Consider the following 27,269-nt stretch of genomic DNA (forward strand, 5'->3'; position numbering starts at 1 on the left):
AACATCATAATGTCTCTATATCCTAAACATCATTGTCTCTATATCCTAAACATCATTATGTATCTATATCCTAAACATCATAATGTCTCTATGTCCTAAACATCCTTATGTCTCTATGTCCTAAACATCCTAATGTCTCTATGTCCTAAACATCCTAATGTCTCTATGTCCTAAACATCCTAATGTCTCTATGTCCTAAACATCATAATGTCTCTATGTCCTAAACATCCTAATGTCTCTATGTCCTAAACATCATAATGTCTGTCCTAAACATCCTAATGTCTCTATGTCCTAAACATCATAATGTCTGTCCTAAACATCCTAATGTCTCTGTCCTAAACATCCTTCTATGTCAAGCTGCTTTGTTACAAATGACTCTTGGTAGCATTTAGAGTTCAGTAGAAGTTATTCACCACCGATACTGCTGTGGCCTGGTATCATCTGTACCCATACTGCTGTAGCCTGGTATCATCTGTACCCATACTGCTATAGCCTGGTATCATCTGTACCCATACTGCTGTAGCCTGGTATCATATACCCATACTGCTGTGGCCTGGTATCATCTGTACCCATACTGCTATAGCCTGGTATCATCTGTACCCATACTGCTGTGGCCTGGTATCATCTGTACCCATACTGCTGTAGCCTGGTATCATATACCCATACTGGTGTGGCCTGGTATCATCTGTACCCATACTGCTATAGCCTGGTATCATCTGTACCCATACTGCTATAGCCTGGTATCATCTGTACCCATACTGCTATAGCCTGGTATCATCTGTACCCATACTGCTATAGCCTGGTATCATCTGTACCCATACTGCTGTAGCCTGGTATCATCTGTACCCATACTGCTATACTATAGCCTGGTATCATCTGTACCCATACTGCTATACTATAGCCTGGTATCATCTGTACCCATACTACTATAGCCTGGTATCATCTGTACCCATACTGCCATCTGTACATCCCTGGTGGAATCAACGTGCTACATTTGAGCTCAGTTTCAATCAAAAAGTCTAGCGTTACAGAAACAGCTTCTATCCTTTATTATTCCCAAGTGTGAAATAAACCTTCATACAGTACATGTGACTTGGCTCAGTTTCACTGAAAAAGCAGAGTGTAGGTCTAGTCTTCTAAAAGTAAAGCCAAGGCGGGAAGATTGTCCAGACGAGAACGAGACGTGTGGTTATTTAACAGAAGGAAGACCTGTGGTTATTTAACAGAAGGGAGACGTGTGGTTATTTAACAGAAGGAAGATGTGTGGTTATTTAACAGAAGGAAGACGTGTGGTTATTTAACAGAAGGAAGACGTGTGGTTATTTAACAGAAGATTGTCCAGACGAGAATGAGACGTGTGGTTATTTAACAGAAGGAAGACGTGTGGTTATTTAACAGAAGGAAGACGTGTGGTTATTTAACAGAAGGAAGACGTGTGGTTATTTAACAGAAGGAGACGTGTGGTTATTTAACAGAAGATTGTCCAGACGAGAAGGAGACGTGTGGTTATTTAACAGAAGATTGTCCAGACGAGAAGGAGACATGGTTATTTAACAGAAGATTGTCCAGACGAGAACGAGACGTGTGGTTATTTAACAGAAGATTGTCCAGACGAGAACGAGATGTGTGGTTATTTAACAGAAGTGTTCCTCTGCTCGTTCCCTAATGTCTCCAACGTCCCAGTGACGGAGCAGGACGGTCTAGAGGACGCAGGAGGACATGGTGATATATGACCTGGGACACCAGGAGGACACACATTGGCAGTGGAGAGTTTCCCTTCGCTCCTCCAACACCTCCTCCACCCACAGCACCACCGTCTCCTGAGAGGGAGGGACGAGAGGGACGTTATGTTCACAGATTCATTTTAAAATGTTTTTGTTTTAAACCTTTTTATTCTTATCTTTTTATTTTTATTCATTTTAAACCTTTTATTCTATTTTAAATTAGTATTTTCCTTCTGCTGTGAAGCACCTCACTATGAATTGAAAATGGGGGACCCTGATGTAAACAAGACAAACGTCTTTCTCTGGTCTGCATCCCCTTAAAAGTGTATTGAGCCGTACTGTATTGTACCCATTCTGCAATCTGTTAAATAAAGTATTCATTAATTTCATTAATTCACCTTGAGAGCTCACTGAGTTTAAAGTGTGCTATATAAATTAAATCTATTATTATTTAGCTGTCCTCAACTCAACACATTCTCAGGTATAGGTTTAATTATCACATAGTCCATTCAGATAAGATAAGATATTCCCCTTTATTGATCCCCTTGGGGAAATACGGGCATCATAGCAGCATGGGGGAGGGGAGGTACAGGTATGGGCAGGGTAATAGTAGAAGGACATAAATATAGGCAATGAAATTAAATTTGAATCTAAAAATGAGACAAAAATAAACAGTGTAAAGAATATGATTAACTAAATATAAAAATATGTTATATGTTATCTTTAATAATATTATTATATTATTTAATGGTGAACTCCTCTTGGAGGAATGACTTTGACTATACAGGTTGTTACTTATCACCAGAGCTCCTTCTTCACATTCTTCCCCTGGAGAGGAGCTTCTCTGCACTTCCCTGAAATCTGAGTTGCATGTGTGATGTCACTTAATAGGTTCAACCTGTCATGGTCCAATGTGTGGTAACTAGACACCTTTATCTTCAGCTACACACAGAAAGCTAGATATTGACACGTCTTAAAGAATATCAGCTGAGTAGATATCGACGTGTCTTGAAAGAATATCAGCCGAGTAAATATTGACGTGTCTTGAGAGAATATAAGCTGAGTAGAATAGTTTACTGCACCCTGCTCTCTACTGACCTCTAGTTAGTTTACTGCACCCTGCTCTCTACTCACCTCTAGTTAGTTTACTGCACCCTGCTCTCTACTCACCTCTAGTTAGTTTACTGCACCCTGCTCTCTACTGACCTCTAGTTAGTTTACTGCACTCTGCTCTCTACTCACCTCTAGTTAGTTTACTGCACCCTGCTCTCTACTGACCTCTAGTTAGTTTACTGCACCCTGCAGCTACTGACCTCTAGTTAGTTTACTGCACTCTGCTCTCTACTCACCTCTAGTTAGTTTACTGCACCCTGCAGCTACTGACCTCTAGTTAGTTTACTGCACCCTGCTCTCTACTGACCTCTAGTTAGTTTACTGCACCCTGCTCTCTACTGACCTCTAGTTAGTTTACTGCACCCTGCTCTCTACTGACCTCTAGTTAGTTTACTGCACCCTGCAGCTACTGACCTCTAGTTAGTTTACTGCACCCTGCAGCTACTGACCTCTAGTTAGTTTACTGCACCCTGCTCTCTACTCACCTCTAGTTAGTTTACTGCACCCTGCAGCTACTGACCTCTAGTTAGTTTACTGCACTCTGCGCTCTACTGACCTCTAGTTAGTTTACTGCACCCTGCTCTCTACTGACCTCTAGTTAGTTTACTGCACCATGCGCTCTACTGACCTCTAGTTAGTTTACTGCACCCTGCAGCTACTGACCTCTAGTTAGTTTACTGCACCCTGCGCTCTACTGACCTCTAGTTAGTTTACTGCACCCTGCTCTCTACTCACCTCTGGTCAGAGTTGCTGACGTGACATTGAGCCAGTACACAGAGCGCTGCTGGGCTACAGTGACCCTGAAAAATAACCACATGCAGCTCAGAACAAGTCAAAGAAATACAGCTAACAGTGTCAGACAGTGGTTGTACTGGGCAGCTAACAGTGTCAGACAGTGGTTGTACTGGGCAGCTAACAGTGTCAGACAGTGGTTGTACTGGGCAGCTAACAGTGTCAGACAGTGGTTGTACTGGACAGCTAATGGTGTCAGACAGTGGTTGTACTGGGCAGCTAACAGTGGTTGTACTGGGCAGCTAACAGTGGTTGTACTGGGCAGCTAACAGTGTCAGACAGTGGTTGTACTGGGCAGCTAACAGTGTCAGACAGTGGTTGTACTGGGCAGCTAACAGTGTCAGACAGTGTACTGGGCAGATCCTAGGTGTGAATGTGTGGAACAGTGCCAGTGTGAAGCAGGGCATTGTTATAAAGAGCGTAGTGAGACTGAACCCACCCAGTAAATAAAGGTTCAAACTAAAGACTAAAGAACGACCTCCGCCAAGGCCAAACAATCTACCCATTACTTTCACATACAACATTTCACAGCGTAGAGGACAGAAACAAGTGTTACCGATATTGCCAGTCTCCACAGACCCAGGTTATGAATCTATATAGTGGTGCCAGAGTTCATGGTTCAAAGTTAAAATCAATAGGCGCCTTTGTCTAGAGGTCATAAATGTTCACAGCAAACCTTGTGACTGTTTGACCAACGGGTCAGGAGATGCGCTCATTGTAAATCCTTGGCCTGATGGTGGCGCCAGAGGACGCGAAATTACCACTAAATCCTTACGTGAAGAAGACGGTGCTGGGAGCGCTGGGAGGGATCCAGGTGTAGGCCGTGCTGTTGTCCTTCAGGTTGGTGTTGGAGTGGCAGAGGGCCCCATGGAGGTTCCCTGAGCACTTCACACAGAAGAACCAGAGACACGAGTCACCTGGCAGCAGGTCCCACTTAGACATGGTAAACATTTATATAGCTTTTATCCAAAGTTGTTCCTCACATTTTACCCATTCACTCACACATTCACACACCGACGGCGACCATGCAAGGTGCCGACCTGCTCATCGGGAGCAATTAGGGGTTAAGTGTCTTGCTCAAGGACACTTCAACACGCTGCCCGGGAGGAGTGGGAATCGAACCGGGAACCTTCCGATTACCAGACGATCGCTCTACCTCCTGAGCCACTGTCGCACTTGTCGTATATGTAAAAAAAACAATAGTGTTAATAGTCTATTAGATCACAGCATTAAAAACCCAACCTGAGGTAGAAGAGTGCATTTATAGCTAAATTGTATAGATCATAACTACCTACCTCATACTATAGTCTACCCATATAACTCTGTATGATAGCATGCAGAGTTCGGGAATAGGTGCGGAAAAGTGACTATAGCTCAGCCGAGAAAGTGCAGATCGACTTGAGATTGGTCTCTCTGTGTTCAGGAGACTATAAAAGTCTATTGGATCATGACCCCCTACACCCACAGCCGTAGCTACAAGCACTTAATGTCAAGGCTCTCATCCACATTCATTAATTTTCTCCCCCCGCTCTCTCTCCCATGAGCTCAATGTAACGTGGAAGTCCAGTGGTCTATGCACTCAACACTGCAGCACCCAAGTTTCAACACTGTTTGATGAACATTGTTACTCAGCTGAAAGAGTTGTACCCTTCCTGTTGACTTGTCGTACAGAACTTGTAAGTCGCTTTGGATAAAAGTGTTCAGCTAAATGACTAAATGTAAAACTAAAACATATATATACAATTATATTTACTGCATATATATATATATATACAGATGTCTGAAAACACCTGCATATAATTCTTCTATATACCTATACTTATACACCTGCATACCCATAACTCTGTATGATAGCATGTACAATAATGCTTTATATACAGTATATATTTTTATTATTACCGTATATATATATCTGTCCACATCTGTCTGTACATACCTGCATATAATCCTTTTTACACATCTGTAGATAATATATCTATATTTGTACATGTCCCTTACCTACTCTTACTAGTTACGCTGCTGGCCAGTATGACTTACTACCATAGTGTCTTTATACCTGCATCACTGTACATATTGTATCCGTGGTGGGAGTCGAGCTACCTAGACTAGAGGTGATGGCAGAGAGGGGGATGAGAAGGAAGCTGGCTGCCATCATGGAGAACCCCTACCACCCCCTCTACGACGAGCTAGTCAAGATGAGAAGCTCGTTCAGCCACAGACTCATACCCAACTCTACTGTCTGTGTTCCTACTGTCTGTCACTGTCTGTGTTCCTACTGTCTGTGTTCCTACTGTCTGCTACTGTCTGTGTTTCTACTGTCTGTGTTCCTACTGTCTGTCACTGTCTGTGTTTCTACTGTCTGTCACTGTCTGTGTTCCTACTGTCTGTGTTCCTACTGTCTGTCACTGTCTGTGTTCCTACTGTCTGTGTTCCTACTGTCTGTGTTCCTACTGTCTGTCACTGTCTGTGTTCCTACTGTCTGTGTTCCTACTGTCTGTGTTCCTACTGTCTGTCACTGTCTGTGTTCCTACTGTCTGTGTTCCTACTGTCTGTCACTGTCTGTGTTCCTACTGTCTGTGTTCCTACTGTCTGTGTTCCTACTGTCTGTCACTGTCTGTGTTCCTACTGTCTGTGTTCCTACTGTCTGTCACTGTCTGTGTTCCTACTGTCTGTGTTCCTACTGTCTGTGTTCCTACTGTCTGTCACTGTCTGTGTTCCTACTGTCTGTCACTGTCTGTGTTTCTACTGTCTGTGTTCCTACTGTCTGTGTTCCTACTGTCTGTGTTTCTACTGTCTGTGTCTGCTACTGTCTGTGTTTCTACTGTCTGTCACTGTCTGTGTCTGCTACTGTCTGTGTTTCTACTGTCTGTCATTGTCTGTGTTCCTACTGTCTGTGTTCCTACTGTCTGCTACTGTCTGTGTTTCTACGGTCTGTGTTCCTACTGTCTGTGTTTCTACTGTCTGTCACTGTCTGTGTTTCTACTGTCTGTCACTGTCTGTGTTTCTACCGTCTGTGTTTCTACTGTCTGTCACTGTCTGTGTTCCTACTGTCTGTGTTCCTACTGTCTGTGTTCCTACTGTCTGTGTTTCTACTGTCTGTGTTCCTACTGTCTGTGTTCCTACTGTCTGTGTTTCTACTGTCTGTGTTTCTACTGTCTGTCACTGTCTGTGTTCCTACTGTCTGTGTTCCTACTGTCTGTGTTTCTACTGTCTGTCACTGTCTGTGTTCCTACTGTCTGTGTTCCTACTGTCTGCTACTGTCTGTGTTTCTACTGTCTGTGTTCCTACTGTCTGTGTTTCTACTGTCTGTCACTGTCTGTGTTCCTACTGTCTGTGTTTCTACTGTCTGTGTTTCTACTGTCTGTCACTGTCTGTGTTCCTACTGTCTGTGTTCCTACTGTCTGTGTTTCTACTGTCTGTCACTGTCTGTGTTCCTACTGTCTGTGTTCCTACTGTCTGTGTTTCTACTGTCCGTGTTCCTACTGTCTGTGTTTCTACTGTCTGTCACTGTCTGTGTTCCTACTGTCTGTGTTTCTACTGTCTGTCACTGTCTGTGTTCCTACTGTCTGTGTTTCTACTGTCTGTCACTGTCTGTGTTTCTACTGTCTGTGTTTCTACTGTCTGTCACTGTCTGTGTTCCTACTGTCTGTGTTCCTACTGTCTGTGTTTCTACTGTCTGTGTTCCTACTGTCTGCTACTGTCTGTGTTCCTACTGTCTGTGTTTCTACTGTCTGTGTTCCTCAAGTTCAAGTTCAAGTTCTTTAATAGTTGTCATACAGAAGTACAGAATACTTTCATACAAAATGCTTCTTACTGTTACGCTCCAGAGACTGTGCTAGACAAGATAGTATCAAATAACATAATAACATAATATAGCATGAATTTAGAAGAAGAAAATGAGGTCACAGTGTTCGGTATAGACATATGTACAATGTTCTGAGTTACCATATAATATACAATACACAATACTATGCAGTGTACTAATGTACAGTACTATCTAGTGCAAAGCAGAAATGGGATGAGGTACAATTTTAGGTACAATTTACAGTAAGGTGTACGAGTTGTAGTGCAATCCTTCATCCATAAATATAAAGTGTGGGGAGTGGGTGCTACAGTGTGTTTGTTTAAAGTGGGTGTGTGCTATAAAGTGTGTGGAGTGGGTGCTACAGTGTGTTTGTTTAAAGTGGGTGTGTGCGTGTGGATGTGTGTGCTATGTGCGTTTGGTGGTTGTTGTTGTGTAGTGTTCATTCATTGTTCGTTTAGCAGCCTGATGGCCTGGGGATAGAAGCTACTTCTGAGTCTTTCTGTGCTCGCCTTGAGACTCCTGTATCGCTTGCCTGACCGCAGCAGTTCGAAGAGGCAGTTGTTCGGGTGACTGGAGTCTTTAATGATTCTCTTAGCCTTGCCCTTGCAACGCTTGTAGTAAATGTTCTGGAGGGTGGGGAGCCCCCCTCCAATTGTGCGTTCGGCTGAACGTGTCACTCTTTGTAGTCTGCTTTGGTCTTTTGCAGTGCTATTCCCAAACCAGGAGGTGATGTTGCCGGTCAAGATGCTCTCTATTGTACATGAGTAGAAGTTCTTAAGGATCTTCTGGCTGACTTGGAACTTCCTTAGGCGCCTGAGGAAGTAGAGGCGTTGTCGTGCCTTCTTCACCACACTGTTAATGTGTGTGGTCCATGTCAAGTCCTCGGATATGTAGGCTCCGAGGTACTTGAAGCTGTTGACTCTCTCAACCGGTGCCCCGTCGATGCTGAGGGGGCTGTAGTCCTTGACCCCCGACCTCCTGAAGTCCACAATCATCTCCTTTGTTTTGCTGACGTTCAGGGAGAGGCTGTTTTCCTGGCACCATCCCGCCAGGACCTTGACCTCTTCCAGGTAGGCCCTCTCGTCGTTGGCAGAGATCAGGCCCACCACCACTGTGTCGTCAGCAAATTTGACGATTGTATTGCTACTCCGCTAAGCCACACAGTCGTGTGTGTACAGGGAGTAGAGGAGGGGACTCAGAACACAGCCCTGGGGGGCCCCTATGTTGAGGGTGATGGATGAGGAGGTGCAGTTGCCTGCTCTCACCACCTGGGGTCTGCCAGTCAGGAAGTCCAAGACCCACTGGCAGAGGTCATAGCCCAAGCCCAGGTCCCTGAGCTTGGCTATGAGTATGGAGGGGACTATGGTATTGAATGCCGAGCTGTAGTCGATGAATAGCATTCTCACATAGTTCCCCTGCCTCTTGTCCAGGTGTGATGCTGCTGTGTGCAGCACATGGGATATGGCGTCCTCCGTGGACCTGTTGGGGCGGTATGCAAATTGCAGGGGGTCCATGTTGATGGGGAGGGAGGAGCAGATGTAGCCCTTTACTAGCTTCTCAAAGCACTTCATGGCTATGGAGGTGAGAGCTACAGGGCGGTAGTCGTTGAGGCAAGCAGGCTTGGATTTTTTGGGTACAGGGATAATAGTGGACTTCTTCAGGCAGGTGGGGATGACAGCCTGTTCTAAGGACAGGTTAAATATGTCAGTGAATACTGGGGCCAGTTGGTCGGCACAGACTTTTAGGACGCGGCCGGGGATGCCGTCCGGACCTGCTGCCTTCCTGATATTCACTTTTTTAAAGGTCCGCCTCACCTCATGCTCTGTTACCCTGAACACTGCGCCTCCATCAGCAGCCGACCCCCCCCCCCCCATTGCCGAGGCTTGTGAGCTGGTGTTGTTATTACCAGCATCAAACCTCGCATAGAAGGTATTGAGGTCGTTTGCTAAGGAGATGTCACTGTTCAGTTTGAGGGAGGCGCCTTTGTAGTCTGTCATCGTTTTGAGCCCCTGCCACATAGCTCTAGAGTCAGCTTGTTCAAACTGGAGTTCAATATTATCCCTGTAGCGCCGTTTGGCCTCTGACACTGTCCTCCTTACGTTGTGTCGCGCCACCTTGTGGTCATTCATGTTGCCTGCCACTAGGCCGTCATTGTATGCTTTGGTGCGCTCTCTCAGAGCTTCACGGACGGATTTGTCTACCCAGGGTTTTTGATTTGGGTAAACTTTCATTTTGGTAGTGGGGATTGTTTCTTTCACCCTAGTACAGACATAGTCCAGCACTGTCTCCGTGTAGGCATTAATGTTATCTGTGTCGCGGAACACAATCCAGTCTGTGTGGTGAAACACTGACCGGATCGTCTCTTCTGACGTCAGATCCCATTTCTGCACCTCTCGCGAGACTACGGGAGTACTTTTAATTCTCTGTCTATACTTTGGTGAAAGGAAAATGGATGCGTGATCTGACTTGCCAAAGCCACTATCAGAATGAGCCTTGTAGCCACCTTTAAATTGCGTGTAACAGTGATCTAGGATGTTACCGCCTCTGGTGTTGCAAGTCACATGCTGATAGAAGTCGGGCAATACCTTTCTCAGATTGGCGCTATTGAAATCTCCCAGTACTAAAATGGCGGCGTTAACGTTAGCCACTTGTATTCTATTTACCTCGTCGTGTAGTCTGGAGAGCGCAACCTTCCTACTTGTGTTCCTACTGTCTGTCACTGTCTGTGTTCCTACTGTCTGTGTTTCTACCGTCTGTGTCTGCTACTGTCTGTGTTTCTACTGTCTGTCACTGTCTGTGTTCCTACTGTCTGTGTTTCTACTGTCTGTGTTCCTACTGTCTGTGTTCCTACTGTCTGTGTTCCTACTGTCTGTGTTCCTACTGTCTGTGTTTCTACTGTCTGTGTTCCTACTGTCTGTGTTCCTACTGTCTGTGTTCCTACTGTCTGTCACTGAATGTGTTTCTACTGTCTGTGTTTCTACTGTCTGTCACTGTCTGTGTTCCTACTGTCTGTGTTCCTACTGTCTGTGTTTCTACTGTCTGTGTCTGCTACTGTCTGTGTCTGCTACTGTCTGTCATTGTCTGTGTTCCTACTGTCTGTGTTCCTACTGTCTGCTACGGTCTGTGTTCCTACCGTCTGTGTTTCTACTGTCTGTCACTGTCTGTGTTTCTACTGTCTGTCAGTCTGTGTTTCTACTGTCTGTGTTTCTACTGTCTGTCATTGTCTGTGTTCCTACTGTCTGTGTTCCTACTGTCTGTGTTCCTACTGTCTGTGTTCCTACTGTCTGTCACTGTCTGTGTTCCTACTGTCTGCTACTGTCTGTGTTCCTACTGTCTGTGTTCCTACTGTCTGTCACTGTCTGTGTTCCTACTGTCTGTGTTCCTACTGTCTGTGTTCCTACTGTCTGTCACTGTCTGTGTTCCTACTGTCTGTCACTGTCTGTGTTCCTACTGTCTGCTACTGTCTGTGTTCCTACTGTCTGTGTTCCTACTGTCTGTCACTGTCTGTGTTCCTACTGTCTGTGTTTCTACCGTCTGTCACTGTCTGTGTTCCTACTGTCTGTCACTGTCTGTGTTCCTACTGTCTGTCACTGTCTGTGTTTCTACTGTCTGTGTTCCTACTGTCTGTGTTTCTACTGTCTGTGTTCCTACTGTCTGTGTTCCTACTGTCTGTGTTTCTACTGTCTGTGTTTCTACTGTCTGTCACTGTCTGTGTTCCTTCCTACTGTCTGTGTTCCTACTGTCTGTGTCTGCTACTGTCTGTGTTTCTACTGTCTGTCATTGTCTGTGTTCCTACGGTCTGTGTTCCTACTGTCTGCTACTGTCTGTGTTCCTACTGTCTGTGTTTCTACTGTCTGTCACTGTCTGTGTTTCTACTGTCTGTCACTGTCTGTGTTTCTACTGTCTGTGTTTCTACTGTCTGTCATTGTCTGTGTTCCTACTGTCTGTGTTCCTACTGTCTGTGTTTCTACTGTCTGTAACTGTCTGTGTCTGCTACTGTCTGTCATTGTCTGTGTTCCTACTGTCTGTGTTCCTACTGTCTGCTACGGTCTGTGTTCCTACTGTCTGTGTTTCTACTGTCTGTCACTGTCTGTGTTTCTACTGTCTGTGTTCCTACTGTCTGTGTTCCTACTGTCTGTGTTCCTACTGTCTGTGTTCCTACTGTCTGTGTTCCTACTGTCTGTCACTGTCTGTGTTCCTACTGTCTGCTACTGTCTGTGTTCCTACTGTCTGTGTTCCTACTGTCTGTCACTGTCTGTGTTCCTACTGTCTGTGTTCCTACTGTCTGTGTTCCTACTGTCTGTCACTGTCTGTGTTCCTACTGTCTGTCACTGTCTGTGTTCCTACTGTCTGCTACTGTCTGTGTTCCTACTGTCTGTGTTCCTACTGTCTGTCACTGTCTGTGTTCCTACTGTCTGTGTTTCTACTGTCTGTCACTGTCTGTGTTCCTACTGTCTGTGTTCCTACTGTCTGTCACTGTCTGTGTTCCTACTGTCTGTCACTGTCTGTGTTTCTACTGTCTGTGTTCCTACTGTCTGTGTTTCTACTGTCTGTGTTCCTACTGTCTGTGTTCCTACTGTCTGTGTTTCTACTGTCTGTGTTTCTACTGTCTGTCACTGTCTGTGTTCCTACTGTCTGTGTTCCTACTGTCTGTGTTCCTACTGTCTGTGTTCCTACTGTCTGTGTCTGCTACTGTCTGTGTTTCTACTGTCTGTCATTGTCTGTGTTCCTACTGTCTGTGTTCCTACTGTCTGCTACTGTCTGTGTTTCTACTGTCTGTGTTTCTACTGTCTGTCACTGTCTGTGTTTCTACTGTCTGTCACTGTCTGTGTTTCTACTGTCTGTGTTTCTACTGTCTGTCATTGTCTGTGTTCCTACTGTCTGTGTTCCTACTGTCTGTGTTTCTACTGTATGTGTTTCTACTGTCTGTAACTGTCTGTGTTCCTACTGTCTGTGTTCCTACTGTCTGCTACTGTCTGTGTTTCTACTGTCTGTGTTCCTACTGTCTGTGTTTCTACTGTCTGTCACTGTCTGTGTTCCTACTGTCTGTGTTTCTACTGTCTGTCACTGTCTGTGTTCCTACTGTCTGTGTTTCTACTGTCTGTGTTTCTACTGTCTGTCACTGTCTGTGTTCCTACTGTCTGTGTTCCTACTGTCTGTGTTCCTACTGTCTGTGTTTCTACTGTCTGTGTTTCTACTGTCTGTGTTCCTACGTTCTGTGTTTCTACTGTCTGTGTCTGCTACTGTCTGTGTTTCTACTGTCTGTCACTGTCTGTGTTCCTACTGTCTGTGTTCCTACTGTCTGTGTTTCTACTGTCTGTGTTCCTACTGGCTGTCACTGTCTGTGTTCCTACTGTCTGTGTTCCTACTGTCTGTGTTCCTACTGTCTGTGTTCCTACTGTCTGTGTTCCTACTGTCTGTGTTTCTACTGTCTGTGTTTCTACTGTCTGTGTTTCTACTGTCTGTCACTGTCTGTGTTCCTACTGTCTGTGTTCCTACTGTCTGTGTTCCTACTGTCTGTGTTCCTACTGTCTGTTTCTACTGTCTGTGTTCCTACTGTCTGTCACTGTCTGTGTTCCTACTGTCTGTGTTCCTACTGTCTGTGTTCCTACTGTCTGTGTTCCTACTGTCTGTTTCTACTGTCTGTGTTTCTACTGTCTGTGTTTCTACTGTCTGTGTTCCTACTGTCTGTCACTGTCTGTGTTCCTACTGTCTGTGTTTCTACTGTCTGTGTTCCTACTGTCTGTGTTTCTACTGTCTGTGTTCCTACTGTCTGTGTTCCTACTGTCTGTGTTTCTACTGTCTGTTTCTACTGTCTGTCACTGTCTGTGTTTCTACTGTCTGTCACTCTCTGTGTTCCTACTGTCTGCTACTGTCTGTGTTTCTACTGTCTGTCACTGTCTGTGTTTCTACTGTCTGTGTTCCTACTGTCTGTCACTGTCTGTGTTTCTACTGTCTGTCACTGTCTGTGTTTCTACTGTCTGTGTTCCTACTGTCTGTCACTGTCTGTGTTCCTACTGTCTGTCACTGTCTGTGTTTCTACTGTCTGTCACTGTCTGTGTTTCTACTGTCTGTCACTGTCTGTGTTTCTACTGTCTGTCACTGTCTGTGTTCCTACTGTCTGTGTTCCTACTGTCTGTGTTTCTACTGTCTGTCACTGTCTGTGTTCCTACTGTCTGTGTTCCTACTGTCTGTGTTTCTACTGTCTGTGTTCCTACTGTCTGTGTTCCTACTGTCTGTGTTTCTACTGTCTGTGTCTGCTACTGTCTGTGTTTCTACTGTCTGTCACTGTCTGTGTTTCTACTGTCTGTGTTTCTACTGTCTGTCATTGTCTGTGTTCCTACTGTCTGTGTTCCTACTCTCTGTGTTTCTACTGTCTGTGTTTCTACTGTCTGTCACTGTCTGTGTTCCTACTGTCTGTGTTCCCACTGTCTGTGTCTGCTACTGTCTGTGTTTCTACCGTCTGTCACTGTCTGTGTTTCTACTGTCTGTGTTTCTACTGTCTGTCATTGTCTGTGTTCCTACTGTCTGTGTTCCTACTGTCTGTGTTTCTACTGTCTGTCACTGTCTGTGTTCCTACTGTCTGTGTTCCTACTGTCTGTGTTTCTACTGTCTGTGTTCCTACTGTCTGTGTTCCTACTGTCTGTGTTTCTACTGTCTGTGTCTGCTACTGTCTGTGTTTCTACTGTCTGTCACTGTCTGTGTTTCTACTGTCTGTGTTCCTACTGTCTGTGTTCCTACTGTCTGTGTTCCTACCGTCTGTCACTGTCTGTGTTCCTACTGTCTGTGTTTCTACTGTCTGTCACTGTCTGTGTTCCTACTGTCTGTGTTCCTACTGTCTGTGTTCCTACTGTCTGTGTTTCTACTGTCTGTGTTTCTACTGTCTGTCACTGTCTGTGTTCCTACTGTCTGTGTTTCTACTGTCTGTCACTGTCTGTGTTTCTACTGTCTGTGTTTCTACTGTCTGTCACTGTCTGTGTTCCTACTGTCTGTGTTCCTACTGTCTGTGTTTCTACTGTCTGTGTCTGCTACTGTCTGTGTTCCTACTGTCTGTGTTCCTACTGTCTGTGTTCCTACTGTCTGTGTTTCTACTGTCTGTGTCTGCTGTCTGTGTTTCTACTGTGTCACTGTCTGTGTTCCTACTGTCTGTGTTTCTACTGTCTGTGTTCCTACTGTCTGTCACTGTCTGTGTTTCTACAGTCTGTGTTCCTACTGTCTGTGTTCCTACTGTCTGTATTCCTACTGTCTGTGTTCCTACTGTCTGTGTTCCTACTGTCTGTCACTGAATGTGTTTCTACTGTCTGTGTTTCTACTGTCTGTCACTGTCTGTGTTCCTACTGTCTGTGTTCCTACTGTCTGTTTTCCTACTGTCTGTTTCTACTGTCTGTGTTTCTACTGTCTGTGTTCCTACTGTCTGTGTTCCTACTGTCTGTGTTTCTACTGTCTGTCACTGTCTGTGTCTGCTACTGTCTGTGTTTCTACTGTCTGTCATTGTCTGTGTTCCTACTGTCTGTGTTCCTACTGTCTGCTACTGTCTGTGTTTCTACGGTCTGTGTTCCTACTGTCTGTGTTTCTACTGTCTGTCACTGTCTGTGTTTCTACTGTCTGTCACTGTCTGTGTTTCTACCGTCTGTGTTTCTACTGTCTGTCATTGTCTGTGTTCCTACTGTCTGTGTTCCTACTGTCTGTTTCTACTGTCTGTGTTTCTACTGTCTGTCACTGTCTGTGTTCCTACTGTCTGTGTTTCTACTGTCTGTGTTTCTACTGTCTGTCACTGTCTGTGTTCCTACTGTCTGCTACTGTCTGTGTTTCTACTGTCTGTGTTCCTACTGTCTGTGTTTCTACTGTCTGTCACTGTCTGTGTTCCTACTGTCTGTGTTTCTACTGTCTGTCACTGTCTGTGTTTCTACTGTCTGTGTTTCTACTGTCTGTCACTGTCTGTGTTCCTACTGTCTGTGTTCCTACTGTCTGTGTTTCTACTGTCTGTCACTGTCTGTGTTCCTACTGTCTGTGTTCCTACTGTCTGTGTTTCTACTGTCTGTGTTCCTACTGTCTGTGTTTCTACTGTCTGTCACTGTCTGTGTTCCTACTGTCTGTGTTTCTACTGTCTGTCACTGTCTGTGTTCCTACTGTCTGTGTTTCTACTGTCTGTGTTTCTACTGTCTGTCACTGTCTGTGTTCCTACTGTCTGTGTTTCTACTGTCTGTCACTGTCTGTGTTCCTACTGTCTGTGTTTCTACTGTCTGTCACTGTCTGTGTTTCTACTGTCTGTGTTTCTACTGTCTGTCACTGTCTGTGTTCCTACTGTCTGTGTTCCTACTGTCGGTGTTCCTACTGTCTGTTTCTACTGTCTGTGTTTCTACTGTCTGTGTTTCTACTGTCTGTCACTGTCTGTGTTCCTACTGTCTGTGTTCCTACTGTCGGTGTTCCTACTGTCTGTTTCTACTGTCTGTGTTTCTACTGTCTGTGTTCCTACTGTCTGTGTTCCTACTGTCTGTTTCAAGTTTCAAGTTTCTTTAATAGTTGTCATACAGAAGTACAGAATACTTTTGTACAAAATGCTTCTTACTGTTGCGCTCCAGAGACTGTGCATGACAAGATAAGTATGAAATAAAGACATAGTAAAAATTAGAAGTAAAAAAAGAGGTCACAGTGTTCAGTTTAGACATATGTACAATGTTCGTAGACGTAGTTACCATACAATATACAATACTGTGCAGTGTACTAATATACAATACTATATAGTGCAAGGCATAAATGGACGAGGTGCAGTTTAGGTACAATTCACAGTAGGTGTACGAGTTGTAGTGCAAATCCTTTATCAATAAATATAAAGTGTAAGTGTGTTTGTGTGATCTAAAGTGTGGAGAGTGGGTGCTGCAGTGTGTTGTTTGTTTGAGTGAGTGTGTGCGTGTGGGTGTGTGTGCTGTGTGCATTTGATGGTTGTTGCATAGTGATTATTGTTCGTTTAGCGATTATTGTTCGTTTAGCAGCCTGATGGCCTGGGGATAGAAGCTCCTTCTGAGTCTTTCTGTGCTCGCCATAAGACTCCGGTATCGCTTGCCTGACGGCAGCAGTTCAAAGAGGCAGTTGTTCGGGTGGCTCGAGTCCTTAATAATTCTCTTAGCCTTCCCCTTGCACCGCTTGTTGTAGATGTTCTGGAGGGTGGGAAGCCCCCCTCTAATTGTGCGTTCGGCTGAACGTGTCACTCTTTGTAGTCTGCTACGGTCTTGTGCAGTGCTATTCCCAAACCAGGAGGTGATGTTGCCGGTCAGGATGCTCTCTATTGTACATGAGTAGAAGTTCCTAAGGATCTTCTGACTGACTTGGAACTTCCTTAGGCGCCTGAGGAAGTAGAGGCGTTGTCGTGCCTTCTTCACAACACTGTCAATGTGTGTGGTCCATGTCAAGTCCTCGGATATGTGGGCTCCGAGGTACTTGAAACTGTTCACTCTCTCAACTGGTGCCCCGTCGATGCTGAGGGGGCTGTAGTCCTTGACCCCCGACCTCCTGAAGTCCACAATCATCTCTTTTGTTTTGCTGACGTTCAGGGAGAGGCAGTTCTCCTGACACCACTGTGACAGGTTCTCTACCTATTCCAGGTAGGCCCTTTCGTCGTTGGCAGAGATCAGGCCCACCACTACTGTGTCATCAGCAAATTTGATGATGGTGTTGTTGTTCCGCTGTGCTACGCAGTCATGTGTGTACAGGGAGTAGAGGAGGGGGCTCAGAACACAGCCCTGGGGGGCCCCTATGTTGAGCGTGATGGATGAGGAGGTGCAGTTGCCGGCTCTTACCACCTGGGGTCTGCCCGTCAGGAAGTCCAGGACCCACTGGCACAGGTCATAGTTCAAGCCCAGGTCCCTGAGCTTGGCTATGAGTTTGGAGGGGACTATGGTATTGAATGCTGAGCTGTAGTCGATGAACAGCATTCTCACATAGTTCCCCTGCCTCTTGTCCAGATGTGATGCTGCTGTGTGCAGCACATGGGCTATGGCGTCCTCCGTGGACCTGTTGGGGCGATATGTGTTCCTACTGTCTGTTTCTACTGTCTGTGTTCCTACTGTCTGTGTTCCTACTGTCTGTCACTGTCTGTGTTCCTACTGTCTGTGTTCCTACTGTCTGTGTTCCTACTGTCTGTGTTCCTACTGTCTGTTTCTACTGTCTGTTTCTACTGTCTGTGTTTCTACTGTCTGTGTTCCTACTGTCTGTGTTCCTACTGTCTGTGTTCCTACTGTCTGTGTTTCTACTGTCTGTGTTCCTACTGTCTGTGTTTCTACTGTCTGTGTTCCTACTGTCTGTGTTCCTACTGTCTGTGTTTCTACTGTCTGTCACTGTCTGTGTTTCTACTGTCTGTCACTGTCTGTGTTCCTACTGTCTGCTACTGTCTGTGTTTCTACTGTCTGTCACTGTCTGTGTTTCTACTGTCTGTGTTCCTACTGTCTGTCACTGTCTGTGTTTCTACTGTCTGTCACTGTCTGTGTTTCTACTGTCTGTGTTCCTACTGTCTGTCACTGTCTGTGTTCCTACTGTCTGTCACTGTCTGTGTTTCTACTGTCTGTCACTGTCTGTGTTTCTACTGTCTGTCACTGTCTGTGTTTCTACTGTCTGTCACTGTCTGTGTTCCTACTGTCTGTGTTCCTACTGTCTGTGTTCCTACTGTCTGTGTTTCTACTGTCTGTCACTGTCTGTGTTTCTACTGTCTGTGTTTCTACTGTCTGTCATTGTCTGTGTTTCTACTGTCTGTGTTCCTACTGTCTGTGTTCCTACTGTCTGTGTTCCTACTGTCTGTGTTCCTACTGTCTGTGTTTCTACTGTCTGTGTCTGCTACTGTCTGTGTTTCTACTGTCTGTCACTGTCTGTGTTTCTACTGTCTGTGTTTCTACTGTCTGTCATTGTCTGTGTTCCTACTGTCTGTGTTTCTACTGTCTGTGTTTCTACTGTCTGTCACTGTCTGTGTTCCTACTGTCTGTGTTCCCACTGTCTGTGTCTGCTACTGTCTGTGTTTCTACTGTCTGTCACTGTCTGTGTTTCTACTGTCTGTCATTGTCTGTGTTCCTACTGTCTGTGTTCCTACTGTCTGTGTTTCTACTGTCTATCACTGTCTGTGTTCCTACTGTCTGTGTTCCTACTGTCTGTGTTTCTACTGTCTGTGTTTCTACTGTCTGTGTTCCTACTGTCTGTGTTCCTACTGTCTGTGTCTGCTACTGTCTGTGTTTCTACTGTCTGTCACTGTCTGTGTTTCTACTGTCTGTGTTTCTACTGTCTGTCATTGTCTGTGTTCCTACTGTCTGTGTTCCTACTGTCTGTGTTCCTACTGTCTGTGTTCCTACCGTCTGTCACTGTCTGTGTTCCTACTGTCTGTGTTTCTACTGTCTGTCACTGTCTGTGTTCCTACTGTCTGTGTTCCTACTGTCTGTGTTCCTACTGTCTGTGTTTCTACTGTCTGTGTTTCTACTGTCTGTCACTGTCTGTGTTCCTACTGTCTGTGTTTCTACTGTCTGTCACTGTCTGTGTTTCTACTGTCTGTGTTTCTACTGTCTGTCACTGTCTGTGTTCCTACTGTCTGTGTTCCTACTGTCTGTGTTTCTACTGTCTGTGTCTGCTACTGTCTGTGTTTCTACTGTCTGTGTTCCTACTGTCTGTGTTCCTACTGTCTGTGTTTCTACTGTCTGTGTCTGCTGTCTGTGTTTCTACTGTGTCACTGTCTGTGTTCCTACTGTCTGTGTTCCTACTGTCTGTGTTTCTACTGTCTGTGTTCCTACTGTCTGTCACTGTCTGTGTTCCTACTGTCTGTCACTGTCTGTGTTTCTACAGTCTGTGTTCCTACTGTCTGTGTTCCTACTGTCTGTGTTCCTACTGTCTGTGTTCCTACTGTCTGTGTTCCTACTGTCTGTCACTGAATGTGTTTCTACTGTCTGTCACTGTCTGTGTTCCTACTGTCTGTGTTCCTACTGTCTGTTTTCCTACTGTCTGTTTCTACTGTCTGTGTTTCTACTGTCTGTGTTCCTACTGTCTGTGTTCCTACTGTCTGTGTTTCTACTGTCTGTGTCTGCTACTGTCTGTGTTTCTACTGTCTGTCACTGTCTGTGTCTGCTACTGTCTGTGTTTCTACGGTCTGTGTTCCTACTGTCTGTGTTTCTACTGTCTGTCACTGTCTGTGTTTCTACTGTCTGTCACTGTCTGTGTTTCTACCGTCTGTGTTTCTACTGTCTGTCATTGTCTGTGTTCCTACTGTCTGTGTTTCTACTGTCTGTGTTTCTACTGTCTGTCATTGTCTGTGTTCCTACTGTCTGTGTTTCTACTGTCTGTGTTTCTACTGTCTGTCACTGTCTGTGTTCCTACTGTCTGTGTTCCCACTGTCTGTGTCTGCTACTGTCTGTGTTTCTACTGTCTGTCACTGTCTGTGTTTCTACTGTCTGTCATTGTCTGTGTTCCTACTGTCTGTGTTCCTACTGTCTGTCACTGTCTGTGTTTCTACTGTCTGTGTTTCTACTGTCTGTCACTGTCTGTGTTCCTACTGTCTGTGTTCCTACTGTCTGTGTTTCTACTGTCTGTCACTGTCTGTGTTCCTACTGTCTGTGTTCCTACTGTCTGTGTTTCTACTGTCTGTGTTCCTACTGTCTGTGTTTCTACTGTCTGTCACTGTCTGTGTTCCTACTGTCTGTGTTTCTACTGTCTGTCACTGTCTGTGTTCCTACTGTCTGTGTTTCTACTGTCTGTCACTGTCTGTGTTTCTACTGTCTGTGTTTCTACTGTCTGTCACTGTCTGTGTTCCTACTGTCTGTGTTCCTACTGTCTGTGTTCCTACTGTCTGTGTTCCTACTGTCTGTGTTCCTACTGTCTGTGTTCCTACTGTCTGTGTTTCTACTGTCTGTCACTGTCTGTGTTCCTACTGTCTGTGTTCCTACTGTCTGTGTTTCTACTGTCTGTGTTCCTACTGTCTGTGTTCCTACTGTCTGTGTTCCTACTGTCTGTGTTCCTACTGTCTGTCACTGTCTGTGTTCCTACTGTCTGTCACTGTCTGTGTTCCTACTGTCTGTGTTCCTACTGTCTGCGTTCCTACTGTCTGTCACTGTCTGTGTTCCTACTGTCTGTGTTCCTACTGTCTGTGTTCCTACTGTCTGTGTTCCTACTGTCTGTGTTCCTACTGTCTGTCACTGAATGTGTTTCTACTGTCTGTGTTTCTACTGTCCGTCACTGTCTGTGTTCCTACTGTCTGTGTTCCTACTGTCTGTGTTTCTACTGTCTGTGTCTGCTACTGTCTGTGTTTCTACTGTCTGTCACTGTCTGTGTTCCTACTGTCTGTGTTCCTACTGTCTGTGTTTCTACTGTCTGTCACTGTCTGTGTTCCTACTGTCTGTGTTCCTACTGTCTGTGTTTCTACTGTCTGTGTTCCTACTGTCTGTGTTTCTACTGTCTGTCACTGTCTGTGTTCCTACTGTCTGTGTTTCTACTGTCTGTCACTGTCTGTGTTCCTACTGTCTGTGTTTCTACTGTCTGTCACTGTCTGTGTTTCTACTGTCTGTGTTTCTACTGTCTGTCACTGTCTGTGTTCCTACTGTCTGTGTTCCTACTGTCTGTGTTCCTACTGTCTGTGTTCCTACTGTCTGTGTTCCTACTGTCTGTGTTCCTACTGTCTGTGTTTCTACTGTCTGTCACTGTCTGTGTTCCTACTGTCTGTGTTCCTACTGTCTGTGTTCCTACTGTCTGTGTTCCTACTGTCTGTGTTCCTACTGTCTGTCACTGTCTGTGTTCCTACTGTCTGTCACTGTCTGTGTTCCTACTGTCTGTGTTCCTACTGTCTGCGTTCCTACTGTCTGTCACTGTCTGTGTTCCTACTGTCTGTGTTCCTACTGTCTGTGTTCCTACTGTCTGTGTTCCTACTGTCTGTGTTCCTACTGTCTGTCACTGAATGTGTTTCTACTGTCTGTGTTTCTACTGTCCGTCACTGTCTGTGTTCCTACTGTCTGTGTTCCTACTGTCTGTGTTCCTACTGTCTGTGTTTCTACTGTCTGTGTCTGCTACTGTCTGTGTTTCTACTGTCTGTCACTGTCTGTGTTTCTACTGTCTGTCACTGTCTGTGTTTCTACTGTCTGTGTTCCTACTGTCTGTGTTCCTACTGTCTGTGTTCCTACTGTCTGTCACTGTCTGTGTTCCTACTGTCTGTCACTGTCTGTGTTTCTACTGTCTGTGTTCCTACTGTCTGTGTTCCTACTGTCTGTGTTTCTACTGTCTGTGTTCCTACTGTCTGTGTTCCTACTGTCTGTGTTCCTACTGTCTGTGTTTCTACTGTCTGTCACTGTCTGTGTTCCTACTGTCTGTGTTCCTACTGTCTGTGTTTCTACTGTCTGTGTCTGCTACTGTCTGTGTTTCTACTGTCTGTCATTGTCTGTGTTCCTACTGTCTGTGTTCCTACTGTCTGCTACTGTCTGTGTTTCTACGGTCTGTGTTCCTACTGTCTGTGTTTCTACTGTCTGTCACTGTCTGTGTTTCTACTGTCTGTGTTTCTACTGTCTGTCATTGTCTGTGTTCCTACTGTCTGTGTTCCTACTGTCTGTGTTTCTACTGTCTGTGTTTCTACTGTCTGTCACTGTCTGTGTTCCTACTGTCTGTGTTCCTACTGTCTGCTACTGTCTGTGTTTCTACTGTCTGTGTTCCTACTGTCTGTGTTTCTACTGTCTGTCACTGTCTGTGTTCCTACTGTCTGTGTTTCTACTGTCTGTGTTCCTACTGTCTGTGTTTCTACTGTCTGTGTTTCTACTGTCTGTCACTGTCTGTGTTCCTACTGTCTGTGTTCCTACTGTCTGTGTTCCTACTGTCTGTGTTCCTACTGTCTGTGTTCCTACTGTCTGTGTTCCTACTGTCTGTCACTGTCTGTGTTCCTACTGTCTGTGTTTCTACTGTCTGTGTTCCTACTGTCTGTGTTCCTACGGTCTGTGTTTCTACTGTCTGTGTCTGCTACTGTCTGTGTTTCTACTGTCTGTCACTGTCTGTGTTCCTACTGTCTGTGTTCCTACTGTCTGTGTTCCTACTGTCTGTCACTGTCTGTGTTCCTACTGTCTGTCACTGTCTGTGTTTCTACTGTCTGTGTTCCTACTGTCTGTGTTCCTACTGTCTGTGTTTCTACTGTCTGTGTTCCTACTGTCTGTGTTCCTACTGTCTGTGTTTCTACTGTCTGTGTTTCTACTGTCTGTCACTGTCTGTGTTCCTACTGTCTGTGTTCCTACTGTCTGTGTTTCTACTGTCTGTGTCTGCTACTGTCTGTGTTTCTACTGTCTGTCATTGTCTGTGTTCCTACTGTCTGTGTTCCTACTGTCTGCTACTGTCTGTGTTTCTACGGTCTGTGTTCCTACTGTCTGTGTTTCTACTGTCTGTCACTGTCTGTGTTTCTACTGTCTGTGTTTCTACTGTCTGTCATTGTCTGTGTTCCTACTGTCTGTGTTCCTACTGTCTGTGTTTCTACTGTCTGTGTTTCTACTGTCTGTCACTGTCTGTGTTCCTACTGTCTGTGTTCCTACTGTCTGCTACTGTCTGTGTTTCTACTGTCTGTGTTCCTACTGTCTGTGTTTCTACTGTCTGTCACTGTCTGTGTTCCTACTGTCTGTGTTTCTACTGTCTGTGTTCCTACTGTCTGTGTTTCTACTGTCTGTGTTTCTACTGTCTGTCACTGTCTGTGTTCCTACTGTCTGTGTTCCTACTGTCTGTGTTCCTACTGTCTGTGTTTCTACTGTCTGTGTTCCTACTGTCTGTGTTCCTACTGTCTGTGTTCCTACTGTCTGTCACTGTCTGTGTTCCTACTGTCTGTGTTTCTACTGTCTGTGTTCCTACGGTCTGTGTTTCTACTGTCTGTGTCTGCTACTGTCTGTGTTTCTACTGTCTGTGTTCCTACTGTCTGTGTTCCTACTGTCTGTGTTCCTACTGTCTGTGTTCCTACTGTCTGTCACTGTCTGTGTTCCTACTGTCTGTGTTCCTACTGTCTGTCACTGTCTGTGTTCCTACTGTCTGTGTTTCTACTGTCTGTCACTGTCTGTGTTCCTACTGTCTGTGTTCCTACTGTCTGTGTTCCTACTGTCTGTGTTCCTACTGTCTGTTTCTACTGTCTGTTTCTACTGTCTGTGTTTCTACTGTCTGTGTCTGCTACTGTCTGTGTTTCTACTGTCTGTCACTGTCTGTGTTTCTACTGTCTGTGTTTCTACTGTCTGTCATTGTCTGTGTTCCTACTGTCTGTGTTTCTACTGTCTGTGTTTCTACTGTCTGTCACTGTCTGTGTTCCTACTGTCTGTGTTCCTACTGTCTGTGTTTCTACTGTCTGTGTTTCTACTGTCTGTCACTGTCTGTGTTCCTACGGTCTGTGTTCCTACTGTCTGTGTTTCTACTGTCTGTGTTTCTACTGTCTGTCACTGTCTGTGTTCCTACTGTCTGTGTTTCTACTGTCTGTGTTTCTACTGTCTGTCACTGTCTGTGTTCCTACTGTCTGTGTTCCTACTGTCTGTGTTCCTACTGTCTGTGTTTCTACTGTCTGTGTCTGCTACTGTCTGTGTTTCTACTGTCTGTGTTTCTACAGTCTGTGTTCCTACTGTCTGTGTTTCTACCGTCTGTCACTGTCTGTGTTCCTACTGTCTGTCACTGTCTGTGTTCCTACTGTCTGTCACTGTCTGTGTTTCTACAGTCTGTGTTCCTACTGTCTGTGTTCCTACTGTCTGTGTTCCTACTGTCTGTCACCATGTCTGTGTTTCTACTGTCTGTAACCATGTCTGTGTTTCTACTGTCTGTAGCCATGTCTGTTTCTACTGTCTGTAACCATGTCTGTGTTTCTACTGTCTGTAGCCATGTCTGTGTTTCTACTGTCTGTAACCATGTCTGTGTTTCTACTGTCTGTAGCCATGTCTGTGTTTCTACTGTCTGTAGCCATGTCTGTGTTTCTACTGTCAGTAACCATGTCTGTGTTTCTACTGTTATGTCTGTTTCTACTGTCAGGCCACCTGACAAAATTAGGTATATAACATTACAATAAATACAAATAAACATTAACACAATAAAAAAACAATAATTTCTTGTTTCCCAGAAAGCTATTGATATCTATGAGAGGACTAGAAGGACACGGGTTTGGTTCCATCTTGTGAGAGGACTAGAAGGACACGGGTTTGGTTCCATCTTGTGAGAGGACTAGAAGGACACAGGTTTGGTTCCCTCTTGTGAGAGGACTAGAAGAACACAGGTTTGGTTCCCTCTTGTGAGAGGACTAGAAGAACACAGGTTTGGTTCCCTCTTGTGAGAGGACTAGAAGAACACAGGTTTGGTTCCCTCTTGTGAGAGGACTAGAAGAACACAGGTTTGGTTCCCTCTTGTGAGAGGACTAGAAGAACACAGGTTTGGTTCCCTCTTGTGAGAGGACTAGAAGAACACAGGTTTGGTTCCCCAGTCATTCCATGTTAAATTCCACCAACACCTGGTTCAACTGACTGAGGCGTGTTTTATGATGGTGTGATTTATTGTGATGTTTCTTCTTGACTTGTTTAAAGAAGATGTGTCCGGCCCATGGGGACATTAACGTGTGTTGTCGGGCCTTACAAGTAAATTTGATTTGGTGGAGCAGATCATCCAGAACATGGACTGAAGCCACGAGGATCAGGTCCAGAACATCCAGAACATGGACTGAAGCCACGAGGATCAGGTCCAGAACATCCAGAACATGGACTGAAGCCACGAGGATCAGGTCCAGATCATTTTTGTTTGCTGTTGACACAAGTTGTACCTCATCTCATTTCTGCATTGTACTGTATACTGTACTGTATATTGTATTGTAACTCAGTTACAATTTTTCTTCTACTCTGTATTGTATATATGTATATTGAACACTTTTTGTTTACACTTTGTTTATGTACTTGACTTTCTATTTTATACTTTATCTATTTTTACCTAGCACTCTCAGGAGCAAAACGGAAAACAGCATTTCATATAAAAGTATTCTGTATTTTTGTATGACAACTAATAAAGAAACTTAAACTTGAAAGAGTCCCGATCCCATATTTGTATTTTCATAGAAAACACAGCTGCACAGAACACACTTCAAGACAGGGGTGACGCTTCACTCAGCTCACTATCTCAACACGACGGGATACTATGTTTAGTTACTTTTCCCTGGTTGCAGCTCACGAGACAGAAGACAGAGCGCCTCTTACTGCTGCGTATCTCCAGAGACAGAAAAGCACAACCTCTCTCCTGAGCTGGTGGGACTTTATTTGGCCAAAAATGTTTATTTGGACTTTATTTGGTTTAAAAACATATATAAACATTTACAATCCATTTATTTATTTTTCAACAATGCATATTCTTTCCCCCATGATGCATATAGTCACTTTTTGTATTGCGATATTTCATGGCACAATATTTCATCAAGTATATCAAGTTAGTAAAACCATGGGGCGCCCAAGTGGCGCACCGCATACAGCACTACGGTGCAACACGGCCGACCCGGGTTCGACTCCCGGACCCGGTGATCTTTGCCGAATGTCTTCCCCGGTCTATCTCCCATTCCTCCTCTCTCTCTCTCTACCGGACTGCCCAGTAGCAAAAATCAATAAAACCTACAAACATAACTTGTCCGAAAGGACAAGTAACATTGAAGTTAGTAAAACCAATCCAATATGATGTGCTTTGTAATTGAAGTTAGTAAAACCAATCCAATATGATGTGCTTTGTAATTGAAGTTAGTAAATCCAATCCAATAGGATACACATTCTTGTTCCTTTTAATTAGATAAGCACTTATTGACCAGATAAATAATGTAGCGTTAAACCAAATTCTCAGGTGGCCTAAGACTTCTGCACAGTAGTGCATCTGTACCGCCCCACCACCTCTACCAGGAGCCGTTTGTCTGGCTGTGGGGTTCCTACCCCCCCACCACCACCTCTACCAGGAGCCGTTTGTCTGGCTGTGGGGTTCCTACCCCCCCCCCCCCACCAGGAGCCCTGTTTGAAACCATCCGATTCCTACAACAACCTCTACCACACAAAAGCATAATCTTCTAGGTACAATGTTGGCTCGCTTTGTGGCACAAAGTAGTTTTTTGGACATTCAAAACTAATTTCAAGTTCTGCTACAAATGATCTTAGGCCGTTTCTTTTCTCCTACAGTGCAGCATCAATTAAAAATAAATAATTCTGCTTCCAGTATCTCAAAAACGAAGTAATTTTTTTGATGGTCTACAATGACTCCCAGTTGGTTACACAACACATAGGTTTCCTAAAAGAAGAAAGATTACGCCGTTCAGTTTTAATCTGATGGAACCCTTGCATTTTATTTCAGCATCACCAAACAGCATTGTGTATCTCACACGTCTGTGGACCTTCATCAAGACCAAACACAATAATAAACCAGTATAAAACCACTAGGGGTTCAGCACGGTATCACGGCCAATCCCCGACGGTTCTAAAGTCGCTGCTGCACCCGGTCATCTCACCTGTGACGGGCTGGCCCGGCTCAAAGGTGCTGCTGCTGGTGAGGACGGTGTACGGAGCAGGCGAGCTCTGTGGCTGAACACCGGCGTGGCGAGGCAGCATGTCCCGGCAGGAGGAGCTGGGGGCGCCGCCGGGGAAGCAACGACCCAAACACAACAGCCGGAGGAGGAGAACCAAACAAGACAACAACGGCAGCTCCATCGTCGGGTCAGAACTTAAGTGGTTCTTCTAACTAGTTCTTACAGGGAAAAACGGATCTAAGATGTGGAGTCCTCGATCCAGGTGGGTCCTTTTGAAAATATTTCTTGCTGAGTCACTGAAGTACAAACACACGATTCTTTTCTTTCCTCCGGCTGTCGCAGACCCTCTCTC

At 45.0% G+C, this 27,269-nt stretch overlaps 1 protein-coding gene across 1 annotated transcript; it reads right to left on the minus strand.

Annotated features, from left to right (window-relative positions):
• Window positions 1-1,103: 1,103 nt before the first annotated feature.
• On the minus strand, window positions 1,104-27,098 carry LOC311233598 (putative defense protein Hdd11; the record flags this gene model as incomplete). The annotated part of the gene is made up of 4 exons (XM_084320565.1): window positions 1,104-1,820; window positions 3,573-3,637; window positions 4,405-4,514; window positions 26,865-27,098. 4 exons carry the CDS (start codon window positions 27,096-27,098, stop codon window positions 1,663-1,665), a joined length of 567 nt encoding a protein of 188 aa, XP_084176691.1. The 3' UTR covers window positions 1,104-1,662.
• Window positions 27,099-27,269: the final 171 nt, after the last annotated feature.

The sequence above is a fragment of the Notolepis coatsorum genome (assembly GCF_963971535.1).
Source record: "Notolepis coatsorum genome assembly, chromosome: 8".
Classification (NCBI taxonomy): Eukaryota; Metazoa; Chordata; class Actinopteri; order Aulopiformes; family Paralepididae; genus Notolepis; species Notolepis coatsorum.